The sequence below is a fragment of the Trachurus trachurus genome, assembly GCF_905171665.1.
Source record: "Trachurus trachurus genome assembly, chromosome: 23".
Lineage (NCBI taxonomy): Eukaryota > Metazoa > Chordata > Actinopteri > Carangiformes > Carangidae > Trachurus > Trachurus trachurus.
Genome location: NC_139912.1, coordinates 2525410 through 2550337, shown reverse-complemented (window position 1 = coordinate 2550337; position 24928 = coordinate 2525410). Strand labels below are relative to the sequence as shown.

Sequence of the window (24928 nt, the reverse complement as noted above, 5' to 3'; positions counted from 1 at the left end):
TTTATGTGATTTTATTCCATGTTTATATATATATATATATATATATATATATATATATATATATATATATATATATATATATATATATATATATATATATACTGTATATATATATATATATATATAAAAACACGGTTGTCAACCAATGTAAAAACCTGTAAAGTGCTGAGCTGATGTTTTTTTTTTCTTCCTGTTATCATATCCATGTGTTTTTCACAGAACCTCGTCTGACCTTCTGTTTATATATAAACTCAACATCTGCTATACTTCACTGACTGAACTTTAAACTAATGGTTTAACATGTTACATTTCCAGAATCACAAACTGATACTTTATTGATCCCAGTGTGAAATTATGTTGAGTTACAGTGCAATAAATACAACATAAATGAATAAAACATAGACATTTGTTTTCCTTAACTATAATATAGCTACATGAGAAAATAGGAAATATTCTTTTTGAGACTCTGCAGTGACGTCAAACAGCTGCATTAGGGTGTAAATATATAAAACCTTAAAGGGATAGTTCAACATTTTGGCAAATTGCAGAGACTGCTTGATGAAAAACTGTCCCTGAAGGCAACGTGCATCAGTGGTTTTGCATGAATTTCCCTCTAAAACAACTCTGTGTGGTAACGTTGTGTTATTATCTCATAGCGTGGTGAATGTGCAGGTCACAACTTGTCCACCAGAGCGTTGTGGAGTTGTTGGATTGTGTATTTGATGAGTTTGATGATGAGGGAAACCAAGAAATCCCATAATGAGCCTCCGTAGTGTAGCTCTGAGCAGCTCACGGCTCTGCTCCGCCGTTCTAAAAATAGCTTGCACCGACAATTAAAGGTAACGAACCTACTGCTATGACTATAGGGATTATGGCAATGGGCCAGTTTGCCAAAATGTTGAACTATCCCTTTAATACATAAAAACTCATGTTATTACACTGACTTTGTAGTTAAAGGAATTTAATCAAGTTATAATGGTGATCTATGAAAAAAGTAGATAGATAGATAGATAGATAGATAGATAGATAGATAGATAGATAGATAGATAGATAGATAGATAGATAGATAGATAGATAGATAGATAGATAGATAGATAGATAGATAGATAGATAAAATAAGACTTAAAAGTGATTTGATAAATTCCCACTGACACACGAAGGCATCGTCAGCCAATCAGCTGCTGTGTTTACCTGCTGTGCTCTGGGCCGTCAGACTCCTCCTTAATCTTGGAGAGATGTCGAGCTCCCAACCTGCCCTGCAACACACACACACACACACACACACACACACACACACACACACACACACACACACACACACACACACACACACACACACACACACACACACACACACACACACACACACACACACACACACACACACAGGGGATAGGGTATCAGTTAATTACATGTTCTCAGTGGACGGACGGAAGCTGGGAAGTGGAGGACAAAGACAGCTTCCCCTCGACGACAGTTACCGTGGTGACAGGAGACAGCTACCTGACAGAAGACACCACACACACACACACACACACACACATACATACACACACACACACACACACACACACACACACACACACACACACACACACACACACACTGACAACTGAGTAGAGATTAGTTACCTGTATCGCCTCAGGAACGTTACACCTGCTCTCTGTCTGGTTTGGATTTAAAAAGTTTCCATCAGATCAATAGAAAAACAAAGTTTCTGTGTCGGGTTTTGGTTTTGATTTGTCGCATTAAAGGGACAGTTCAACATTTTGGCAAATTGGCCCATTGCCATAATCCCTATAGTCATAGCAGTAGGTTCGTTACCTTTAATTGTCGGTGCAAGCTATTTTTAGAATGGCGGAGCAGAGCCGTGAGCTGCTCAGAGCTACGCTACGGAGGCTCATTATGGGATTTCTTGGTTTCCCTCATCAAACTCATCAAATACACAATCCAACAACTCCACAACGCTCTGGTGGACAAGTTGTGAGCTGCACATTCACCACACTGTGAGATAATAACACAACGTTACCACACAGAGTTGTTTTAGAGGGAAATACAGAGACTGCTTGATGAAAAACTGTCCCTGAAGGCAACGTGCATCAGCTGTTTTGCATGAATTTCCCTCTAAAACAACTCTGTGTGGTAACGTTGTGTTATTATCTCATAGCGTGGTGAATGTGCAGCTCACAACTTGTCCACCAGAGCGTTGTGGAGTTGTTGGATTGTGTATTTGATGAGTTTGATGAGGGAAATTATGGCAATAGGCCAATTTACCAAAATGTTGAACTAAACAGAGATAAACAGATATAAACAGATAACAGCAGCGCCCCCTACAGGCTCTACTGTTAATTACAGTGTTTAATACCAATACTAAGAATAAACTGATTGTGACTGGTCTATTCTTATAGTTATAAATTGGAGGTGAAGATGAAATATCAGTTTAGTTTAGTTTATTTGTTTCATCCATTGCAAAAAGAAAAGAAAACTATTCAAAAAATAACAATAATGCAACTCCTGAATGAAAGGGGGCATAAAGAAGTGAACTTATTAGATCATTACAAGCGTTTTATGGATGTTTGATCAATAGTTCGAGACCTATCAGATGTGTGGACCATCCAATCATATCCGAAATATAATTTGTTGATATTTTTTCCTCCACATTGATTTGAAAAATGACTCCAATGACCTCCAATGAAAATAAATGTAAATGAGTCGGGGCGGGGGGAAGGGGAAGGGGAGTGGGGTTTCTGAAGATATCCAACTACTGACCCAGTATTATATCTCATTTGAGGCATCAGGTGTCAGTGTTTTTGGACATTTTCACTCAGGGACGTGCAAAGAAAAACATTAAAATAACATATAAATGTCAAAATCCCAATGACAAAAATCAGGATTCATGCAGAAATTTGGCAAATTATTTCATTAAAATGTGTTCACATGTTCTTTGTTAAACCAAAACAACATTTTTTTCTAATTTCTTAATAAAATAATCTAGAAATTAGACGTTTCTTAACAAAATAAACTCAGTTTTTAAGCTGCTCGCCGTCACACAAGGAACTTATGCTTGGAAATGTTTGTTTGTATTGAATGCAATGAAGCAATTATTGAATGCATACAACAAGTTTCAGACTAAAAGACAGTAAAAAATGTAAGCTATTATCCACTGAAGTAAAATCATCTTCATCCTATAAATGTGCAGAGATACTCACATTGAGCTGCTGAGCCTGAGCCTCCATCTCCGTTTCCTGCTTCGTGTTCCTTCTGCAACTTTAGCTTCCTCTCTGCAGCCGATCTGTTGGACTCAGACACCTCATTAGTTTGTGTTTCTGCTGCACCTCCTCCACCTGAATTAGTCATCAGTGTGTTTGTGTCGCTGAAGGACTGTGTGTGCACATGAAGAAGGAGAAGTAGAAGTAACAGAAACACTGCACTGAAAATATACAACTTAAACCTTTAGTCGTGTCTCTGCAGCCTGGACCTTGTTCTCTGGAAACACTTCAGCTCATTTATGAATCAGTTTGACTCTATGTTGAAAAGTAAACTAAGGTGTATAGTAAGAAACCCAAAGTAAATAGTATTCAGGTGTTTTTACATTGTGGGGACGTCGATTTTACACTGAGTTATGAAGACAAACACAACTCTGGGGACGAAGAAGTTAGTCCTCATAATATTTTAATGTGGACTTATACTGTTTTAGGGTTTTGCACTGCAAAAACTCAAAATCTTACCAAGAATATTTGTCTTATTTCCAGTCAAAACAAATCTCACTATACTTAAAATAAGACTCATCACATTAAAAGTAGATTGTTTTTAGAAACTTTTTTTTACATCTTTCAAGCAGATTTTCACTTAAAATAATCTGACAGTGGAGCAAGTTTTTCTTTCTTATTACAAGCACAAAAAACTTGCTCCACTGGCAGATTTTTCTACTTATTTCGAGTGAAAATTTGTTTGAAACAAGTGAAAATGATCTAAAAACAAGTTAATTTTTAGGTGATAAGTCTTATTTTAAGTGGAAAGAGTTTAGTTTTGACTAGAAATGAGACATTTTGACAAGAAATAAGACAAATATTCTTGGAAAGATTTTGAGTTTTTGCACATTAGACTCAGGGCGAAACAATGGGGAATCATTAAAACTACTGAAAGTCCTTGTATGAGTATCTACAGGAAAATAACTGTTTTGAAAGTCCAAAGTAGTAATAAAAATGAACGTAATTTGATGACCTCCTTTCATGAAGTTTGCAACAATTAGAAATATAAATTAGACACAAAAGGACAAAATAATAATCAATAAAAGCAATAAAATATATTATATCAGAGATAAAGATATTAAAATGAAACAAAACAGGGAAAATAGAGTCAATATTAAATTAAAATGGATATTAATACGTGGTTCACATTACGATGGATGAATTCACATTTAAAATTGACCAACTTACCAAGAGTGGTATGTTATTGTAAGGATTTACTGCTCGGGGAGTTCATCACTATTTGAATATAATAACAATTTCAAATCAAATATAAAAATGTCAGAGTCAAATAAAGAAGAAAACAAAGATAAAGATAATTTGCAATTTAAAAAAAATATTTTATTGGACTGTTTTTCACTGGTCTTATTCTTTTATTTCACATAAAGCAGAGAAATCAGGATTCACTTCAACAGTTTCAGTGTTAAGAAACTTTAATACCACTGAACTGTTGTTACTGTTGGAGGTGACTGCAGCAGTTCTTCTTAAACTCTGCATCCTAATTATATCTGAAGTATTTAAAAGCTTTTAAAGAAAAAAAATAACCTTCATAATAGAGATCTCAGACAAATGTGTGAGATCAAAATTCAGGTTTTATTCTCAGTAATTCAGACATTAATGACAGAATCCACATTGGGTTTGTATAAATGAGATTAAGTGCTTTACAGATAAAGTTAACAAACATCATAGAAAAGACAAAACATTCAATTTAAATAATCTCATCAAGGTGAATAAAATCAGTCAGAGATCTATTTATTTATACATAACCGTCACTGTTATAAACGTCAGTGTTGTGTGAAGGTTGGATGTTAAATTATGAGAAATAAACTTTGACCTAATCCTTTCATCAGTTCAGTCTCTATTACTTTAACACTATCGAACAAAACAAGAAACACATGAAAATAAAAGACAGTAAATTGAGGAATGTAAAAGAAATATTTGTTTTCTGATCTAATCTAATCTAATAAACTTTCACTGCTGAACAATCTGTAAAATGATACGGTTTAGTAAAGTGATTTATGTTACAATAAAAAATTAATTTGTGTCTTTAATAAAAAATAAAACCCCAGCAGCAGACGTTCCTGTGTAGAAATCTGCTCCAGTTTCTCTGATTATCATCAACGTGAGGACAAAAACTAATATTAAAAGTGTTTATATTTAATTTATACAGAATGCATTATGTTTATGAGTTTTGTCTATGAGTCTGTGCAGCGTCTGTAGAAGTGGAAGATGTAGTCAGTGAAGAGCGCCCCCGAGAAGTGGTGGTCGGTATTGCAGTCTGCTTGACCCTGCAGAGAGACGTGTAAACTTCAATCAATAGATTAAATAAAACTGAAATAAAGAATAAAGAATAAAGAAGATGTTCCCAAACTCTGATAACTTTACTATGTATGCACTTGCACTTTCCACTGCAATCCTGCATTTTTATTATCTATCTATCTATCTATCTATCTATCTATCTATCTATCTATCTATCTATCTATCTATCTATCTATCTATCTATCTATCTATCTATCTTTAGATTTAAAGGACAGGGCTGATGTTATTATACAGTTTTCAACATTTTTCACTGTCAACAAAACTCATGAAGACAAATGATGACTTACTATAACTACAACTATAACTTACAACCCAATACTGTCTGTATGAGCCATGCAGATCTATTGTTTCCAAATTTGGGATTAATCCTATAAATATTGTCCCTTAAGAAACCTGCTATTGTCTCCTTTTCCAGATGGTTATGGAATTTACTTAACCAGGATTTTATGGAATTAAGAAAAATATAGAATAACATCAGATTTATCCTTCATCATTTTCCCCCCAAATCTTCAGTCTGTATTTCAACTGTTTTTATTATCAAAGATTCAAAGATTTTTATTGTCAATTCTCTGAAGAAGAATCGAAAAGACATGTTTCTTCTTTATGTCTTAGAATTGACAAGAAAAAAAAAAATTTGAATCTTTTGAATCTCTGAATAAAAACAGTGGAAGTACAGAATGAAAATTTGAAAAATACAAATAAAATGTAAAGACAAATGAAATAAATAATCATTTTTCTGTGTCTTACGGCCACTGCAGAGCGGAAATGATAGGAGCTGTGATAAAGTCGAGCCACGTGAAGAGGCCACTCGTGTTCCCCCTGCAGAAACAGAAACAGACAAACGCAGCAGTCAATCAGGTCTAAATCAAACACACAGTTTTTTACACTCGAACCCGTCGGATCTCAAAAACAAAGTTCTGTGGGTTTGAACAATATTTGGCTGCACAGGCGGCTCGTTAAAGATATTTAATGTCCAATAAAAACAATCTGCTGGATCAGACGTGGTCGTGTCAAACTCCACTTTGGAAAGCCGTAATGTCATAATGCAGGATAGAGCTGCAATTATATATTAATCCAACAATTACTCCCCCATTGTCCATCCCAAATTTGAAAATTAAAAGTCCAAAGTGATGCATTGTCCAAAAATATATATAAATAAGTTCATTTCGCAATCACATAAGTCAAAGAAAAGCTGAAAACGCACAAACGAGAAGCTGGAAGTTGAAAATATTTGGCGCTTTGACATAAAAGAAGACGTTTAAACAGTGTTGAAACTGTTGAAACTCGACTGTTTCTTAAAAAACGTTGCAAATAAAAAACCAAGACTGAAACCACAGACATAAAGTTTTAGTGCTGGATTGTTTTTGCTCTGTTCTTGAAGAAATATTTGTACAATGAGAATTCAATCTGCACGTTTCGCACAAAGTGAGACAAGAATCACAAGTTCTAATGAAACCTAAATAAACCCGTGTCACACACACACACACACACACTTACACGTGTGTTTGGTCCGTTGACATGTGGGTCAGTGTGTGAACGTGGCTGTGATTATCATGTTGTCGTTGTGATGTGAGGGGAAACCCTGCAACACATCCATTATTCACCAGTGTTTGTGTTTCCCATTCAACTGCTGCATTATTAACTGGCTCAGTGAACTGGAACCTCAGTGACTCACACAGCAACACACACACACAGACAAAGACGGACAAAACAGCAACAACACAAATAATAGTTTAGTGTTTTGTTTCTTTTATGTTTTCTCATGATGAGCATAAATAACTTGGTAAATATCCGAGGTTGAAAATCTTGGTTTAAAGGCTCTACATACAAAATTGTTCATCCGTGCTAATGAATATTGCTGATGCCCTACACTGCAAAAACTCAAAATTTTTCCAAGAATATTTGTCTTATTTCTTGTCAAAATGTCTAATTTCTAGTCAAAACTAAACTCTTTTCACTTAAAATAAGAATCATCACCTAAAAATTAACTTGTTTTTAGATCATTTTCACTTGTTTCAAACTAATTTTCACTTGAAATAAGTAGAAAAATCTGCCAGTGAAAGGAAGTTTTTTGTGCTTGTAATAAGAAAGAAAAACTTGCTCGACTATCAGATTTTTCTACTTATTCCAAGTGAAAATATGCTTGAAAGAAGTAAAAAGTGTCTAAAAACAAGCTACTTTTTAATGTGATGAGTCTTATTTTACGTATAATGAGATTTGTTTTGATTAGAAATGACATTTTAACTAGAAATAAGACAAATATTCTTGGTAAGATTTTGAGTTTTTGCAGTGTATGATGGCAGCACTAAGAACTGATTATATTATGAGCACTAACTACCTTGTGCCACCGCAAACGTGTGTTATGGCCTTACAAATGTATATTTATTAATGTGAATTGAATGTGTCTTTGGTCTTTTGGTACTATCGCAAATGTGTGTATTGTCTTACAAATGTATATTTATTAATATGTCTTGGTATTTTACCTCATTGTTGCTTTTTTTTTAAGGTTGCCTTTTAACATCAGGCAGAGGCACTGGCGATGAAAATTTGCTTTTTTAGCTAACTCGGGTGCATTTAAATTTGTTTTTTACAATGTTTTATTAATGTACATTGTCCCTTGTCAATAAATTAAACTGAAACTGAAACTGATAAAACAAAATGTAAAATAAACATAAGAAAACTACGAAGAAGTTTGCAGTTGTTGTTTTTTCCGTCTGGCCTTTTTTTTGGCTGATTTTTTATTTTTTTTTGGCTGGTCCTAATACTCCTTCGTAGAAAAGAAAAGCAACAACACAACAAAAATCACTACGTCATATTATTGATGAACTGACCTGTGTGTTTGATTGGTAGCTGCTGCCGGTGACGGTGTTCATGTCCAGCAGAGACGAACAGGCCGCCTCCTCATCGAAGCTGCACAGGTGAACCACCAACAACTCAGTGGAGCTACAGAAACAAAACACATGGAAATATTTTGTATTTAATTCGTGTTTTAAGATTTAATCTTCTCTACTTAAGACACGACAGGGTTTTAGCTAGCTCAGTTTACATCCAAAAGTGCCAAAGTTGAGTTAGCTAGTTAGCTAGTGTGCTAAACAGCTGCGCCAAAAAATGGTGAACATTGTGTCTCAAGAATATATAATGTATAGCCTATTAATACTATAAAACTATAAGATAAAATTGGCTACAATACTGCTGATGTGAGTATGTTAGCTAGTTAGCATAGCAATATTTCTGAAATCTTCAAAAAGTCTTTAGTTTTTTATTTCAGCTTTACTTTGGCACCCGTTACATTTCTATATTTGCATTTTACCCATTAGCTACCATTAGCTTACCATTAGCTACCATTAGCTTACCATTAGCTCCCATTAGCTTACCATTAGCTACCATTTGCTCCCATTAGCAGACTGTATAATGATTGTTAGCAGGCCACTCTTACATATATGTTCAAAATTATTTAAATTAATGTAGATTCAAGGTCTGAATGGATGAATAAAGTGAATGTTTGATGTTAGCCACAGCTCTTGTGTTATTCGTCTCTTATCTGATTTTGGTTTGGTTTTAACTTGACTTACTTCATGAGCAGAGTAATTCTCATGTTGACTGGAACAAACTGGTTGATGGGAACTCTGTAGGCGTATCTAGCCGGCCTGAAAGAGACGCAACAAAATCATAAATCCTGCCCAAATTATGGCCGATCACAGTCATTTTATTGTTGTAATATAATGTGCGAGTGACAAAGAAAAAGGTCATTGTATCGCACTGGTAATAAGATAATGACAGTATAGTTTGTCTTTGTCTCTCTGTACTCACCCACATTCGTCTCTTAGACAGTATTTGCTGTCAATCACCTGCTGGTTCTCTTTTATTGTGAAAGAATGGATGGTGGTGTTCGTCCCTGACAGACAGGAAGAAAAAGTCATTGGTGGATGTTGAAGAGGTTTCATCACAATGTTAGTTCATTAAAAAATATTGGAAACTTACAATCTCTGGCACTTTTCAGCTTCCGATAAAGTTTTTCTTTTCTATTTTCTAAAGGAGGAACAACAAACCAAATATTAAAACCTTTTTATGTCATGTCATGCATTAGGCTATACTGTATGTTGTTTCGTGTTTGTGTTAAAACCAACAAGTACACTGCAAAAACTGAATATTTGTCTTATTTCTTGTCAAAATGTCTAATTTCTAGTCAAAACTAAACTCTTTCCACTTAAAATACGACTCATCACCTAAAAATTAACTTGTTTTCAGATCATTTTCACTTGTTTCAAACAAATTTTCACTTGAAATAAGTAGAAAAATCTGCCAGTGAAAGCAGCTATCAGATTTTTCTACTTATTTCAAGTGAAAATATGCTTGAAATAAGTAAAAAGTGTCTAAAAACAAGCTACTTTTTATGTGATGAGTCTTATTTTAAGTATAATGAGATTTGTTTTGACTAGAAATAAGACAAATATTATTGGTAAGATTTTGAGTTTTTGCAGTGCACTGGTCCATTATTACCTCTAATATCAAGATTTTCCGCTCCAGCTGACTCAGTGGCGGTGACGTTGAAGTCTATGCTGTGATTGGCTGCTGTGGGGCAACAGTACACGTGGTCACAGTACAACAGGTCACAGAAGTCCACATCCGGGGGCCAGGGGCCCAGGGGACTGGTCGGTGGGACTGGAGGTCGAAAAATAAACATTATAATAAAAAATTTGCATATGAATGAATGAACGAACAAACTCATTGATTATCGGTAGCCATTTTTACAGGTCAGTGGTTATCTCTATTAAAACTTTGGACTCTGGATTATCCTGATTCTCTATGTGTGCAGGAGACTTAATAATCATTATTCAGATAATCGTTATCATGAGGTGAGTTGTTGTGTCAGGTTGTGTTTTACCTGTGCTGGTCCAGGCCGTGGTCTGCAGAGGAGCCACGCTGCCGTTACTAACAGACAGAAACAACGATCAGAGTTATTGTGTCTGTGAATGTCACAATGTTATAAAAACTAAAGGCAGCCAGGTTTAATAATTTGAAAAATTGATTTAATTAAAGGGGAACTTTGAAAGTCTGGTTGCTTTTTCGCTGTTTACAGTAGCTAACAAGCTAGGTGCATTTGTTTTCAACGAAGCCGGCGAGAAGTCAATCCATGGAGCGTTGGATAAGGTTATATTATATCATATACGTTTGATTTGTGTAGTCTTATCTGTCATAAACAAGAGATTACGGATTACAGGGCGTGTTTGTGTCACGGTGCCGAGAGCGGGGACACCAGGTCGGAGGCTCTGATCTTACAAGGTTGGTTTTCAGCCAAGAGACGCTCCATTCTCCCTGGAACTAGTCCTTTAACCATCACAATTACTGTGAAGCTGTTTAATAAAAGTACAAATCTTAGCAAAGTTCCTCTTTAAAGGGACAACGAGGAGTTTCTATTTGGTTATCAAAAAGTCTGATATTAATGTGGATGAATCTACGTTACCACTTGTTAATGGTCCATTTTCGATAAATATATGGTTTTGTCTATATGGTTATTTTGTTATTATTAGTGGTGGTGGAGATGCTGGGCGAGCCGACCAGCGTTTCTTTACTTTCGGTTTCGTGGCGAGTCATGAGAATAACGCCGCCGAATCTCCGTTTATGGTGGGAACTACGACGGTATATGATCGTCTTCCAACCTCTGACTTTAATTCTTGATGAATGAAAACATGAGTCTTCCAAAACTCCTCGTTGTCCCTTTAAACAAGATGAAGCGATGGATTATGGGTGTTTAAGCTACTCTGTGGTTGCTAAAGAACGTACAAGGTTTAGTAATGGTGATTGTCAGGTGACTGTAAAGAGGTAGTTGTTGGGTATTGCTAAGAAGTTGCCTGGTTGGGTGTTACTAGGTGGTTACCAGGAAACAAACTCTAGCATTAATACTGGTGGTCCCAGATGATTTCCAGGTGACCACCATTAGTACCAGGAAGTGGCTATGATCCTCCTACATGGTTGTTGGGTGAATTGTGTTAATAATTACGGGTGTTTAATAAGGCTAAACCAATGAGAAGAGGTTACAAGATGGATGTTGAATTGTTGAACCGAGGCGTTCGTTTGGTGATTTACATCCAGATGTTTCTACAGATATTTGTTTCCAAACAAGGAGGTATATGGTGGGTGTTTAGTATCTGGTGACTGGAGGCTGGTTGGTTACCTGAGGTTGGGAAAACCATCCGAGTCCTCCACCTTGATATTTAGTAGGTACAGAGCGGTGATGGAGATGATGCTGCAGACACAGACCATCATTATTTGTGTAATTCATGTATTTTGACATATGATTTCTCCTGAGGACAAACAGGAAGTGTTAGGCCTATCGAAGCCTCACCAGAAAGCCAAGGCCGCCAACAAGCTGAACGCTCCGGCCCGGAAGATCTTACGCCTCGTACAGTTCCTGTATTTCTGACCACAGCCTTCCTTCTGGACTTTCACAGTCTTACGTGTGTCAGAAGTCGACATTGTTGACTCGCTGCTGTTTGTCCGGGGTTTCCTATGGGAGGAAACACACGAGCAAGAATTTATTTGAGCTTTTATTCTGCAGTGAGTCAATTAGAAAATTCTTTATAGACACATCAAGGCGTCTCGAGCACGTTGGACACAGTTCAAGTGAATCTATTGTCCTTGACTCATGACTTTAGCTTTGATTAGTCATTGCCAATACTTCCCACAATGCCTTTCAACAACCCAGAGGTAAAACTACAGCTCAGCAGGTGTCCATTTTGTTTATTTTGGTCACTTCACAGCTTGATCCCGTGTAGCAGCAGTGAATCCTGGTCTAGTAACATTGCTGCACTGCAAAAACTCAAAATCTTACCAAGAATATTTGTCTTATTTCTAGTCAAAACAATCTCATTCTACTTAAAATAAGACTCATCACATAAAAAGCAGCTTGTTTTTAGACACTTTTTTACTTCTTTCAAGCAGATTTTCACTTGAAATAAGTAGAAAAATCTGATAGTGGGGCAAGTTTTTCTTTCTTATTACAAGCACAAAAAACCTGCTTTCGCTGGCAGATTTTTCTACTTATTTAAAGTAAAAATTTGTTTGAAACAAGTGAAAATGATCTAAAAACAAGTTATTTTTTAGGTGCCGAGTCTCATTTTAAATGAAAAGAGATTAGTTTTGACTAGAAATGAGACATTTTGACAAGAAATAAGACAAATATTCTTGGAAAGATTTTGAGTTTTTGCAGTGTGCTGTTCAGTCTCATACAGTAGCCTTCAACACTTGATTGTCCTTGAACTCTGATTTGAGCCAACACACTGATAACACGATGATGCAGCTGTTATACAACACACACAACACACATACACACATACACACATACACACACTTATCATCAGTACTTTTCCATGGCACTATATTCTCTACAGCACTCTGCAGAAGCTGAGAAAAACAAACTAGGCAACCACCGGTCATTTTGTCCACACCTGTCTATATTTTTTTTTTGGTTCTTTTCACTCTATTCTACTTGCTATCCAGTTCTGGATCATATGTGTTTTATATTAGGTATTTGGTTATTATCTGTGTACTGTAAAATTATGTTTAAGGGTTTTGTTGTCTTATATTCATCATTTTAATTGATATATACATTTCTTTTTTTAATAGATACATATTCTATTCCTTCGGCACCTTTAAATTGATGCTGATGGTGGAGTCCACACATATGAAATGGTGCAAAATGGTGCAATTTAGATCCAGAGAGTGGCAATACTGAGGCAAGATGCATTATATACAGTAGAAAGTGCAATAATTATTTATTACTTTGTATGAACTATGAACTTAGTCGTACTGTCTGTACGTGATCTCTGTTGGTTGTGTGTGTGAGTATGTGAAATGGTGTATGGTTTTAAAATCTGTTTTGCAGGATGTACAGCATTGATTGTCCAAGACAATTTTCCCTCCGGGGACATTAAAGTTTATTTTTGATTGATTGATTTGATTGATATAAAATAGATAAAGACACGTACTCTGTGGAGCGCAGGCTTCCCGTGAGGCTCTTCAGTTTGGCCAGTCGACGGTTCCACACCTCCAAGTCTTGGATCCGAGTCTCCAGGTTGTCGGTGAGCTTCGACAGGTGCTGCACCGCCCCGATGTTCTCCATGAAGATCTGCTCCTGGAGAAGGAGGAGGACGAGGACGAGGCCTTCAGAAGGGAATACAGATCCTACACAAATCCCTCGAGAACTTTAAAGGGATAGTTCACCCAAAATTCAAATGTCACTCATTATCTCCTCACCTCATGTGGACTAAGGGCTGGGAGAAGTTTCAGAGTCCTCCGTGGCTTCTCTGAGTTACAGGGGGTCTTGGCGTAGCAGTGCATGTCCATATAACGGTTGCAAATGGATACCAACTGTCTTCGTAACAAAAAGACACACCAAAAAACATCCAAATACCTCCATGCTGCTCGTCTGTAATGTCCCTCTTGTATTGAAGCCCCGAAATGAGAAATTGTTCCGAAAAAAAATTAAATAAGTCTATATTTTAAGCTTGTTTGTAGCGTGTAGCATGTGCAAATCTCTCGTGATTTGCACTGACCGGCGGAACAATTTCTCATGTCGGGGCTTCAATACAAGAGGGACATTACAGACGAGCAGTATGGAGGTATTTGGATGTTTTTTGGTGTGTCTTTTTGGACGAAGAAAGTTGGTATCCATTGACAACCATTATATGGACAAATACTGCTGCGCGGACCCCCGCTGTAACTCTGAGAAGCCACGGAGGACTCTGAAACTTCTCACAGCTCTTAGTTGACATGAGGGGGAGTAGATAATGAATGATAGTGAATTTGAATTTTGGGTGAACTATCCCTTTAACCAATAAACAGAATCACAGCACAGTCTGGAGGCAGGAAGTACTCTACCTTGTCCACCATCAGGAAATTCTGGATCTTCTCTCCATCAGAGCAGGTGACGTCTCCGACCTCCCGGACCGCTGACGGCAGCAGCTCCTTCACCTCCTGAGCTATGACACCTGAAACATTATCAACATTATTATCATATAATACATTCATAACATTAATGATAATAATCTACACAGCAGCACAGTCACCTGGTGTAGGAACACATGACCGTTACCTGTCTGGTGGATGTGGTCCACTCCCATGGTCGACGCAAACTCTGGTTTATAATCAAACTCAACTATTCTCATCTGAGTGATTCTCTTCAGCTGCTGCTCAGAGTTGACCTGATAAATGATACATTTATTAATTCATTTGACATTTAAAGAATTTGAAATGAGTAAAATCTGACAATAAAAAAAAAAAAAAAATCGTCATTCTTAAAGGGATAGTTCAACATTTTGGCAAATTGGCCCATTGCCATAATCCCTATAGTCTTAGGAGCAGGTTTGTTACCTTTAATTGCTATGAGATAATAACAGAACTTTACCAGACAGAGTTGTTTTAGAGGTAAATGCAGAGACTGCTTGCTGAAAAACTGCCCCCGCATTAGCGGTTTTGCATGAATTTCCCTCTAAAACAACTCTGTGTGGCAACGTTGTGTTATTATCTCATAGCGTGGTGAATGTGCAGGTCACAACTTGTCCACCAGAGCGTTGTGGAGTTGTTGGATTGTGTATTTGATGAGTTTGATGAGGGAAACCAAGAAATCCCATGAGCCTCCGTAGCGTAGCTCTGAGCAGCTCACGGCTCTGCTCCACCGTTCTAAAAATAGCTTGCACCGACAATTAAAGGTAACGAACCTACTGTTATGACTATAAGGATTATGGCAATTTGCCAAAATGTTGAACTATCCCTTTAATACTGGCACTAGATGGTGCTGAGGTCCAGTTCTCCTTACCTCATGAATGTTTTCTTTGACACGACAGTCAGACGGCTGCATGATGGCGCCCATCACCTTGGCGTTGCCGCAGACGACCAGCGCCTCGTCAGGAGAGTCGGTGTTGATGCCGACCCGACCCTGACAGACCACAGAGTCCTGCACCGCCCCACGCTGCCACACGGTGTCTCCGTCCGTCTCAAACTGACCGGGGTTAGAGGCCTGGAGGACGGAGCTCACTCTTAGATCCATGTTTGACAGGATGAGGATCCCTGGTTTATTGAGTTATAGGCTGTATTTGAAACCGCATACTATACTGCTAGTACGTACTGATTTGGCCAAAATGCAGTATGTAGTATGCAGTATGCCAACAAAAGCAAAATCTGCAGTATGCGAAAAATTCCCGGATGTCGTATTGATTCGGGAAAGATCTCCAGTATGCATCTGACCAGTCTACATGGCGTACTGTATCCCACAATGCAATGCGCCCCTGACGTCTAACCGGCATAGAAGTTATCTGCCATAACCAAAGCCGTGTTAAAAAAACAACAACAACAAAGCTGTGTACCGTAACTATGTTATAAAGTTTAATCAATAAAATAAAACTTAATGCAGACTGATCGGTTCATTGTAAAACATTTATTTATTGATGTAAATGTGGTGATTTCTGTACAGAGCCCCGAGGCAGCGCTGCTCTTCTGTCCAATACACACAGGAAGCTTCACTTTTAATTCAAACAAACTAATGCTACTGCCACAATTGTTAGATTTCATCAATGAGACCAACATTTACCTCCTAAAAATAATTTAACCAGCCGGTGTAAACCTCTAAAAATCTGCGGGTAAGTTAATTAGCGATTGTTTTCTCCCCCAGGATGATGACGGAGGTTGGCCGGCCGAGCAGCTCTGCAGACCGGCTGCTGTCTCTGTGATGTCCCGGTCGCTGCGGAGCTTCACTTCTCCGAAAAACATCGGAGCAAACTTCTAAACAGCCGTCGTTTGGATAAACTGGCCGTATATTTGGAGTCTTAACAGTTACTTTCTCGCATGAAAAAATATTAAAACGTAATAAAGTTACGTAATAACAGCGCTAGAGCGGGAAATAAAACAGCTTTTCACCTGTTTTACAGCTACTGCTACCGGTTGACGTGAAATGCATTCTGGGAAACTATACTGTTACTGCAGTGTGAACAGCGTCGCTCTGCTGAAGTAGCATACTGAATCCCACATTCAGTATGCAGTACTATACAGTATACTAACGCAGTATGTAGTAGGCAGTACGGTAGTATGCGGTTTCGAAAACAGCCATACTGTATGTTATTGATTTAAAGTTGGTGCCGTTACCCTGACGATGATCCTTTCCGACACCAGAGCCGTCAGGAGGAAGGTTTCCTCTCCTACTGCGGCGTAAAGACCGACCACCAACTGGAAATACCTTCACACAGGTACAGATACAGATACAGGTAGCAGTTAGCATGTAGCTCCCTTCTGACTGCAGTTCATTCATTTATATGCTCACACACCTCTGGTCAGGGTTCGGTTTGCCTTTCTTCCTCATGTTGTTGGCCGTCGTCTCACTGAAGTGCAGCCGGCCGAGTGTTACCTTGGTGATCTTCCCTCCAGGAAGGTTTACCCTGGGTGTTTGGGATTTCATTTTAGTATTTGTCATAGTTTTTGTCAACCTTTATTTAATTAAGTGTACTTGGAAATACTGATAGCTGAAGCTTCATCTGTTGCCTACCTGACAGGGTGGAACGGCTTTTTGCTTCGGTCAGGCTGCGACTGCTCGATGGTCACTTGGTGGCTCGGAGCATCCATCTGTACGGACAAAGCTCATATCATACTGACTTCTTTGGGGTTATATCATCAACGGTATCAGTGTGCATTCACAAAAGTGTTGATATAGTGGCCCAATCCCATTTCCCTTTTTTACCCGAAAGTCAACCCCTACGAATTGGGACACCCCTTCAACAATCACATAGGCTACGTCATTCCGTAGTCTCCACTGGCTTTTATGTAAGCAGATGCGGCGAGCTTTTGCCAGAAATCCAATCGCCTTGTACCATATATAACTTAAAATAAAATAAAACTTAATGCAGACTGATCGGTTCATTGTAAAACATTTATTTATTTTTGTAAATGTGGTGTTTAATGTATGTAGGCTACAGAGCCCAGAAGCAGCGCTGCTCTTCTATCCAAGAATACACATGAAGCTTCACTTTTCATTCAAACAAACTAAAATGCTACTGCCACAATTGTTAGATTTCATCAAAGAGACCAACATTTACCTGCTAAAAATAATTTGACAAGCCGGTAGTAAACCTCTAAAAACCTGCGGGTAAGTTAATAAGCGATCGCCTTCTCTCCCGGGATGAGGACGTAGTTTGGCCGGCGGAGCAGCGCTGCAGACCAGCTGCTGCAAACTAACCAGCCGTCATTTGGATAAACTAACCACACATTTGGGACCTAAACAGTTACTTTCTCGCATGAAAAAATATTAAAACTTAATAAAGTGATGTAATAACATCGCTAGAGCAAGAAATAAAACAGCTTTTCGTTTTACAGCCACCGCTGCCGGCTGCCGCGAAATGCATTCTGGGAAACTTTTCATACCCCTCCGTTCGAAGTGTGCCTCTGAAAAATCTCAGTTTGAAGGGGTATGTAGCCCTACCACTTCCCCCTACCCCTCTGTCCTAACAGGAATTGGGACACCCCTACCCCTACACGTGAACGCGCAAAACAGAGGGGTAGGGGGAAGTGGTAGGGCCAAGGGGGGAAATGGGATTGGGCCATAGTTTCCCCCATCCTATGAGACATTTGAGTCCCTTACGTACCTTGATCCCAAACACCTTTACTTGGAAGTGGTCGACCTCCCGTGTGCCGCTGGGTGTCCTGACGCCCTGCGGCTCCGCAGCGACACCGATGTGAATGGTGACCTGGAAGTGATTCTTCTTCTGGCAGATGAAGGATTCGTCAGCTGCGGAGTAGTTGAAGCCTTTATCTGTGTCGACGTGGTAGGCCGGAGGAGACCTGCAAACGAACAACATCCATTCTTGATGGGATGCTGCACTGCAAAAACTCAAAATCTTACCAAGAATATTTGTCTTCTTATTTCTAGTCAAAATGTAATTTCTAGTCAAAACAAATCTCATTATACTGAAAATAAGACTCATCACATTAAAAAGTAGTTTGTTTTTAGACAAGCATGTTTTCACTTGAAATAAGTAGAAAAATCTGACAGTGGATCAAGTTTTTCTTTCTTATTACACAAAAAACTTGCTTTGACTGGCAGATCTTTCTACTTATTTCAAGTGAAAATTTGTTTGAAACAAATGAAAATGATCTAAAAACAAAGTTAATTTTTAGGTGACGAGTCTTATTTTAAGTGGAAAGGGATTAGTTTTGATGAAAATTGAGACATTTTGACAAGAAATAAGACAAATATTCTTTGAAAGATTTTGAGTTTTTGCAATGTGGACGTCCGATTCCTTTCATCCTGATGTCTCAACAACTACTGACCAGATTTAAAATAAAAACCTTTTCTTTACTCACAGTGTCTGGTAGCTGCTGTCGTATAAACTGCTCCACTGCTCCGGTCTGAACTGTTCCCAGGTGAGAAGCTGGTACGATCCCAAATTTAGTCCACCTCCACCTCCGCTGCTCCCTGAGCTGCCACCACAGGAACCATCACCATCGCTGTAGGAGCTGCTGACCGGTGGTTCCTCACTCTCTGATCTCCTCCTCTTTTTATTTTGTGGGGAGCTGAAGCATAACAAGACAAAGGGATTCAAACCAAACCTCAGTCGATGTTAAATCTGCACAAACTTTACAAAGCTCTTCAGAAAGTTGCATCTAATCCGACTTCCTCTTGGTGCTTATGGACCTTTTCCCTGGTGCTACTGGTAATGCATCATCTTCTTTTGCCCATATTGTGGTGTCCCACAAGGCTCAATGAGAGATTCACTTCCACTTTATGTTTTCATGCTTCATTTAAGGACACTATTTTCAAACATAATATTAAAGTAAACCTTTTTGCAGACGATACCCTGCTCTATGTACCAACAGTACCTGGTGACAATTGAAGTCTTGTTCTGCTCATTTACTCATTCAGAGTTTTTTCCCTCATTGTACAGCCAGTTCCAGCACTTTTGAGGACTTTTCTACTACTTTTCAAACAGCCACAGAATATATTCACCATGCTATGAGATAATAACAGAACGTTACCACACAGAGTTGTTTTAGAGGGAAATTCATGCAAAACCACTGATGCACGTTGCCTTCAGGGACAGTTTTTCATCAACAGTCTCTGTATTTCCCTCTAAAACAACTCTGTCTGGTAACGTTGTGTTATTATCTCATAGCGTGGTGAATGTGCAGGTCACAACTTGTCCACCAGACCGTTGTGGAGTTGTTGGATTGTGTATTTGATGAGTTTGATGAGGGAAACCAAGAAATCCCATTAGCCTCCGTAGCGTAGCTCTGAGCAGCTCACGGCTCTGCTCCGCCGTTCTAAAAATAGCTTGCACCGGCAATTAAAGGTAACAAACCTACTGCTATGACTATAGGGACCATGGCAATGGGCCAATTTGACAAAATGTTGAACTATCCCTTTTAACTACACACAAAATACATCTTTGAACTTTTGTGACATTACGAACTGGATCAAACATTTAACGTCCTCTGGGAAGAGTTTAATGGCCATGTCTGGGTCCAGTTTAATGATCAGAGTCTGGGAGGAGCTCACACATACATATTTCTTCAGTGTTTACAAAAAATTATGAAATGATGACTTTAAGATGAAAAGTTAAGAAACTGACCAGGTGTGTAGCGTGGGGGCAGAGCCCAGCAAAGGGGGCGCAGTTAAATGCGGTGGACCGACATCTGGACCAGCGCACGGTGCAGCGGCAGCGTAGGTGTTTGAGGGCGGAGAAGGAGGCGTGGGCGGCGTGTAAACCTGCGAGCAGCTCTCTGGACTCAGGTAGCGGACGTGCTCCGGTGAGTGGAGCGGGTGCTGGTGCAGAGGGGGGGCAGGGGGGGCAGGTGGAGGGGCAGGTGGAGTCCCAGACTTGATGTAAGTGTTAGTGAGGCCCAAACTGCGGAGCTGATCGTGGGTCAGCACGTCAGAGTGGCCGTGGATGTGGATGTGGGCGGAGTCTCGGTCCTTAAAGCGACAGGATGAGGAAGCGGCAGTTTGCCTCGTTGGAGGGAAAACCTGATGGGGCGGCGGCTGGTTGGACCAATATGGCGGCTCCTGGTGGAAGTCTGTTTGGTTTCAGTTTGACAGTGTCAGTACAAGTTCTCAATTAAACACACACTGCAAAAACCCAAATATCTTACCGAGAATATTTGTCTTATTTATAGTTAAAATGTCATTTCTAGTCAAAACAAACCTAATTGTAGCCTACTAAAAATAAGACTCAGCACATTAAAAAGTAGCTTGTTTTCAGACACTTTTTACTTCTTTCAAGCAGATTTTCACTTGAAATAAGTGGAAAAATCTGACAGTGGAGCAACTTTTTCTTTCTTATTACAAGCACAAAAAACCAGCTTTCACTGGCAGATTTTTCGACTTATTTCAACTGAAAATTTGTTTGAAACAAGTGAAAATGATCTAAAAACAAGTAAATTTTTAGGTGATGAGTCTTATTTTAAGTGGAAAGAGATTAGTTTTGACTAGAAATGAGACATTTTGACAAGAAATAAGACAAATATTCTTGGAAAGATTTTGAGTTTTTGCAGTGCAGATTCAGAAATATTATAAACTAACAGCACCTGGTATCTGAGCAGGTGAGCAGGCCTCCGAGCTCGAGTCAGGAGGAGACTCGGGGAGCATGCTGGGAAAAAAAAGTCAAGTTAGCTGGACATCAGACATTGGTGTCAAATATATGGTAAACTCTGGATTTGATTGATCTAATTCATAACTTGACAGGTTGTTGTTTTATGTTGTTTTAATAGAATCAGATAGTTTTGACATTTCTCTGCTTGATATTATTTACAACCTTTAGTTTGCTGATAACCAACTAGGTCAATGTTGTTTTTATGCGTCTTATATAACAGTCGTGTGTCAATGAATGAAGATAACACAGGACATTTTCCTCATTAGTACTAATACTACCACTCCTTCCACCTCCGACTGGTAGTTTTATTGTCAACTTAGATCCTCCTGGATGTTGTAAAACAAATACATTCTGCTCCTGGTTGAGCTAGGAACAACGGCCTGAGTTGGAATTTGTAGATACGGTATGAAAATGTCAAATCTGGTATTAAAACAAGCCTTTTCTGTGATGATTCATCTTCTCTACTTGTTTTGATCAAACTAGATTTGTCCGATCAATAGCTAATTTATGGTGTGAATCTTACAAGTTGTTGGGATCCATGTCATTGCTGAGGTACTGCTCCAGGATGCTTGTATCCACGGCGACAGAACTGTCCAACACACCACTCACATCCTGACCTGAACACACACACACACACACACACACACGAGCACCGTTAGGGTGGATTCAGAAAGTATTCAGACCCCCAGATTTCTCCAAGTTCTTCAAGACCGACTAGAACTGGTACTTTAGGATCCATGAACTATCTGAAGGCACCTTTTCCTTTTTTTTTTTTTAACTTTTATTTGTTTATTTGGGTGGGACAGTGCACATCAATGAACATATAAAAACATGTAAATGTGCCGGATTATAGCAGCAATGCTCATTTCCATCCGGAGTCCCAAAACATAAAAACAGTACAGTGACAGGAGAACACAGTTATATAAGCGACATGACAAAGCAGAGTACAAGATAATTCAGGGTCAACTTAAGACTGCACAAATGTGTTTCAAAACATCCTGAAGAACATCTTGAACCACCTAAAAACTCCACTATTGCTTCTCCTGATCATGAAGGCTTTTCAAAATAAAAGCAGAGAGAGCTACAGCTGGTGGTTATTGTGTTTAGAGGACAGAGGGCAGCACTGAAGCTCTCAGGTTTTAAAGGGACAACAAGGAGTTTCTCCATCGGCAGAACGAAAAATTCCGCGACAATATAAAAGTCTCATATTAATGTGGATGAATCTACGATACCACTTGTTAATGGTCCATTTTAGATAAATATATTGTTTTGTCTCTGTCGTTATTTTGTTATTATTAGTGGTGGTGGAAATGCTGGGCGAGCCGACCAGCGTTTCCTTACTTTCGGTTTCGTGGCGAGTCATGAGAATAACGCCGCCGAATCTCCGTTTATGGTGGGAACTACGACGGTATGTGATCGTCTTCCAACCTCTGACTTTAATTCTTGATGAATGAAAACATGAGTCTGTCTTGTGCCGGTCAAAGAATTTCACGGTGCGGAGGCTCATAAATGTAGTGAGAAAACACTTCACTTTTCCAAAACTCCTCGTTGTCCCTTTAAAATAACAAAATAACGATAGAGACAAAACCATATATTTATCGAAAATGGAGCCATTAACAAGTGGTAACGTAGATTCATCCACATTAATGTGAGACTTTTTTATAACCAGATAGAAACTCCTCGTTGTCCCTTTAAAGCTGTGGCAGATCATTTTATAAACAGGTATAAAAAGCTGATGACATGATATAAAGACGTTGACGGTGAGTAGGAACTGACCGCTGAAGAACTGCTGCAGCGCCTCGTTCTCTCCCAGGACCTGGAGAGGCACCCGGCCGACTCCGGGCTCCATGCTGCCCAGGACGGGGCTCCGAGACCGGGGAGGCCTGAGGGGTCAGGACGGGGCTCTGATGGAGCAACACAAACATGTATGAACACATTAATAAGTATTGGAACATTTTGAAGATAGCTTAATTGAAAATGTTGTTAAAATACACAGAAAAATTACTACATTGTTGGTTTGTGGGTGAAACAGAGAAAACAGGTTTATGAGGCTGAATTGGTGTCAAATCTGATCCAGGTACAAAGATCAAAACGTTGACTACTACATGGAAGAGAAGGTTTAACCTCTGACCTCTTTGACAATGAGATAGCCTATGTTATTTGGGTCATTTTATGGATTTTTTTTCCTGGAGAGAAGTCCGCGAAGATTACAGAGAAATTGGAGACACTGTTTAAATCCAGTTACCAGAAAGAGAAAGAGAAACGTCTTGCCCAGGAAAGTGAAAATGTAAAATCTGTCAATCTGTTTGATTCTTAAAAAAATAAAGTGTTGAATAATGTTTCCTTAAAAGTCAACAACTACTGTAATATGTTTTTAATATAAACTTGTAGCTAATTGTACAGAATTAGGAAATAATATAAATTCATTCAGTCTTATTCTTGAATAATAACATGTTAAATGTGTTATACATCCGTATTAAAACCAGAGTCATATGACTTCTTGGGGTAGAAACCCTTTAACGAACAGACGTCTGAGAGTTACATTGATGCAGGTAGTCACGTTAGCAACATTAGCTTCATTAGCTTAGACCCAATAGGTCTGTATTGTTTTTGATCCCTCATCAAACTCATCAAATACACAATCCAACAACTCCAAAACGCTCTCGTGGACAAGTTGTGACCTGCACATTCACTCCGTCTCGTAACGTTTTGGAGTTGTTTGATGAGTTTGATGAGGGAAACCAAGAAATCCCATAATGAGCCTCCGTAGCGTAGCTCTGAGCAGCTCACGACTCTGCTCCGCCGTTCTAAAAATAGCTTGCACCGACAATTAAAGGTAACGAACCTGCTGCTATGACTATAGGTATCATGGCAAGGGGCCTATTTGCCAAAATGTTGAACTATCCCTTTAATTAAGTTTTAGCTATCAGTTTAGAAAATGTGAAATTGTTCTTAATTCATGTTTTCATCTGTTAAAAAACACACAGACAAGTTAACATAGGCTAGTATGTCTGTTTTCTAGAAGCTGAAACAAATGAAAGTCACTGGACAGTTTTATAGGATTTCTAACAATGCATGATGGGAAATCTTAACAAGTCTGTTCGGTGTCAATAAAAACTCATGAGTTGACTGAACTCTCAGCAAGTTAAAACAATTTTCAGCTGAATTAACCTAAAATGTTCATATTTCCTGCACTTTTAAACTAAAGAAAAGTTCCTTTAGGATGTTTCACATGCGTTACAAGCAACAACAACAACAAAGTCTCTGGGTCACGGCTGTGATTCAACAACCTGAAGCCGCTGAATGGAATTAAACCATTGATCACTTTATTATTTATTATTTAGCCTATTATTTATTATTCTGAGACGTCGACTCAGAGAAGAAGCAGAGAAAAGATGTAAATATCAACAGAAACACTGATATTTATCAGGTTTTTGTTGTTTTTTCCCTCATGATTCACCTGAACTCAACACGTCTGATGAACCAACTCTCAGTTTGTGTGAATAAATACTCTTTAAAGCAGCAGCAGCTTCCATCTCCTCACAAACAGCAGCAGACATGTTTGTTCTAACTCACCTGTGTCTGTCCAAGATGGCCGACGCAGCAGTGATCTGTGTGATCAGCTCGTCCTCAGGTGTAATCCATGTGTGACCGAAGGTTCACGGTCAAATATAAGATCCCAACGGTTCCTACAAATGTTTCAGATCCTCCTCTACTTCCTCCTTTTCT

At 38.6% G+C, this 24928-nt stretch overlaps 1 protein-coding gene across 1 annotated transcript; it reads right to left on the bottom strand.

Moving 5' to 3' along the window:
* Positions 1–5443: 5443 nt before the first annotated feature.
* Positions 5444–23048, bottom strand: myrfl (myelin regulatory factor like; the record flags this gene model as incomplete). Its single annotated transcript, XM_083999343.1, has 23 exons — positions 5444–5536; positions 6315–6386; positions 8399–8510; positions 9140–9214; positions 9378–9462; positions 9549–9596; positions 10068–10229; positions 10453–10499; positions 11743–11814; positions 11914–12075; positions 13556–13701; positions 14448–14557; positions 14662–14770; positions 15385–15585; positions 16707–16797; positions 16886–16996; positions 17104–17180; positions 18197–18392; positions 18915–19124; positions 20180–20624; positions 21135–21196; positions 21723–21816; positions 22976–23048. 23 exons carry the CDS (start codon positions 23046–23048, stop codon positions 5444–5446), a joined length of 2853 nt encoding a protein of 950 aa, XP_083855469.1.
* Between the last annotated feature and the right edge of the window lie 1880 nt (positions 23049–24928).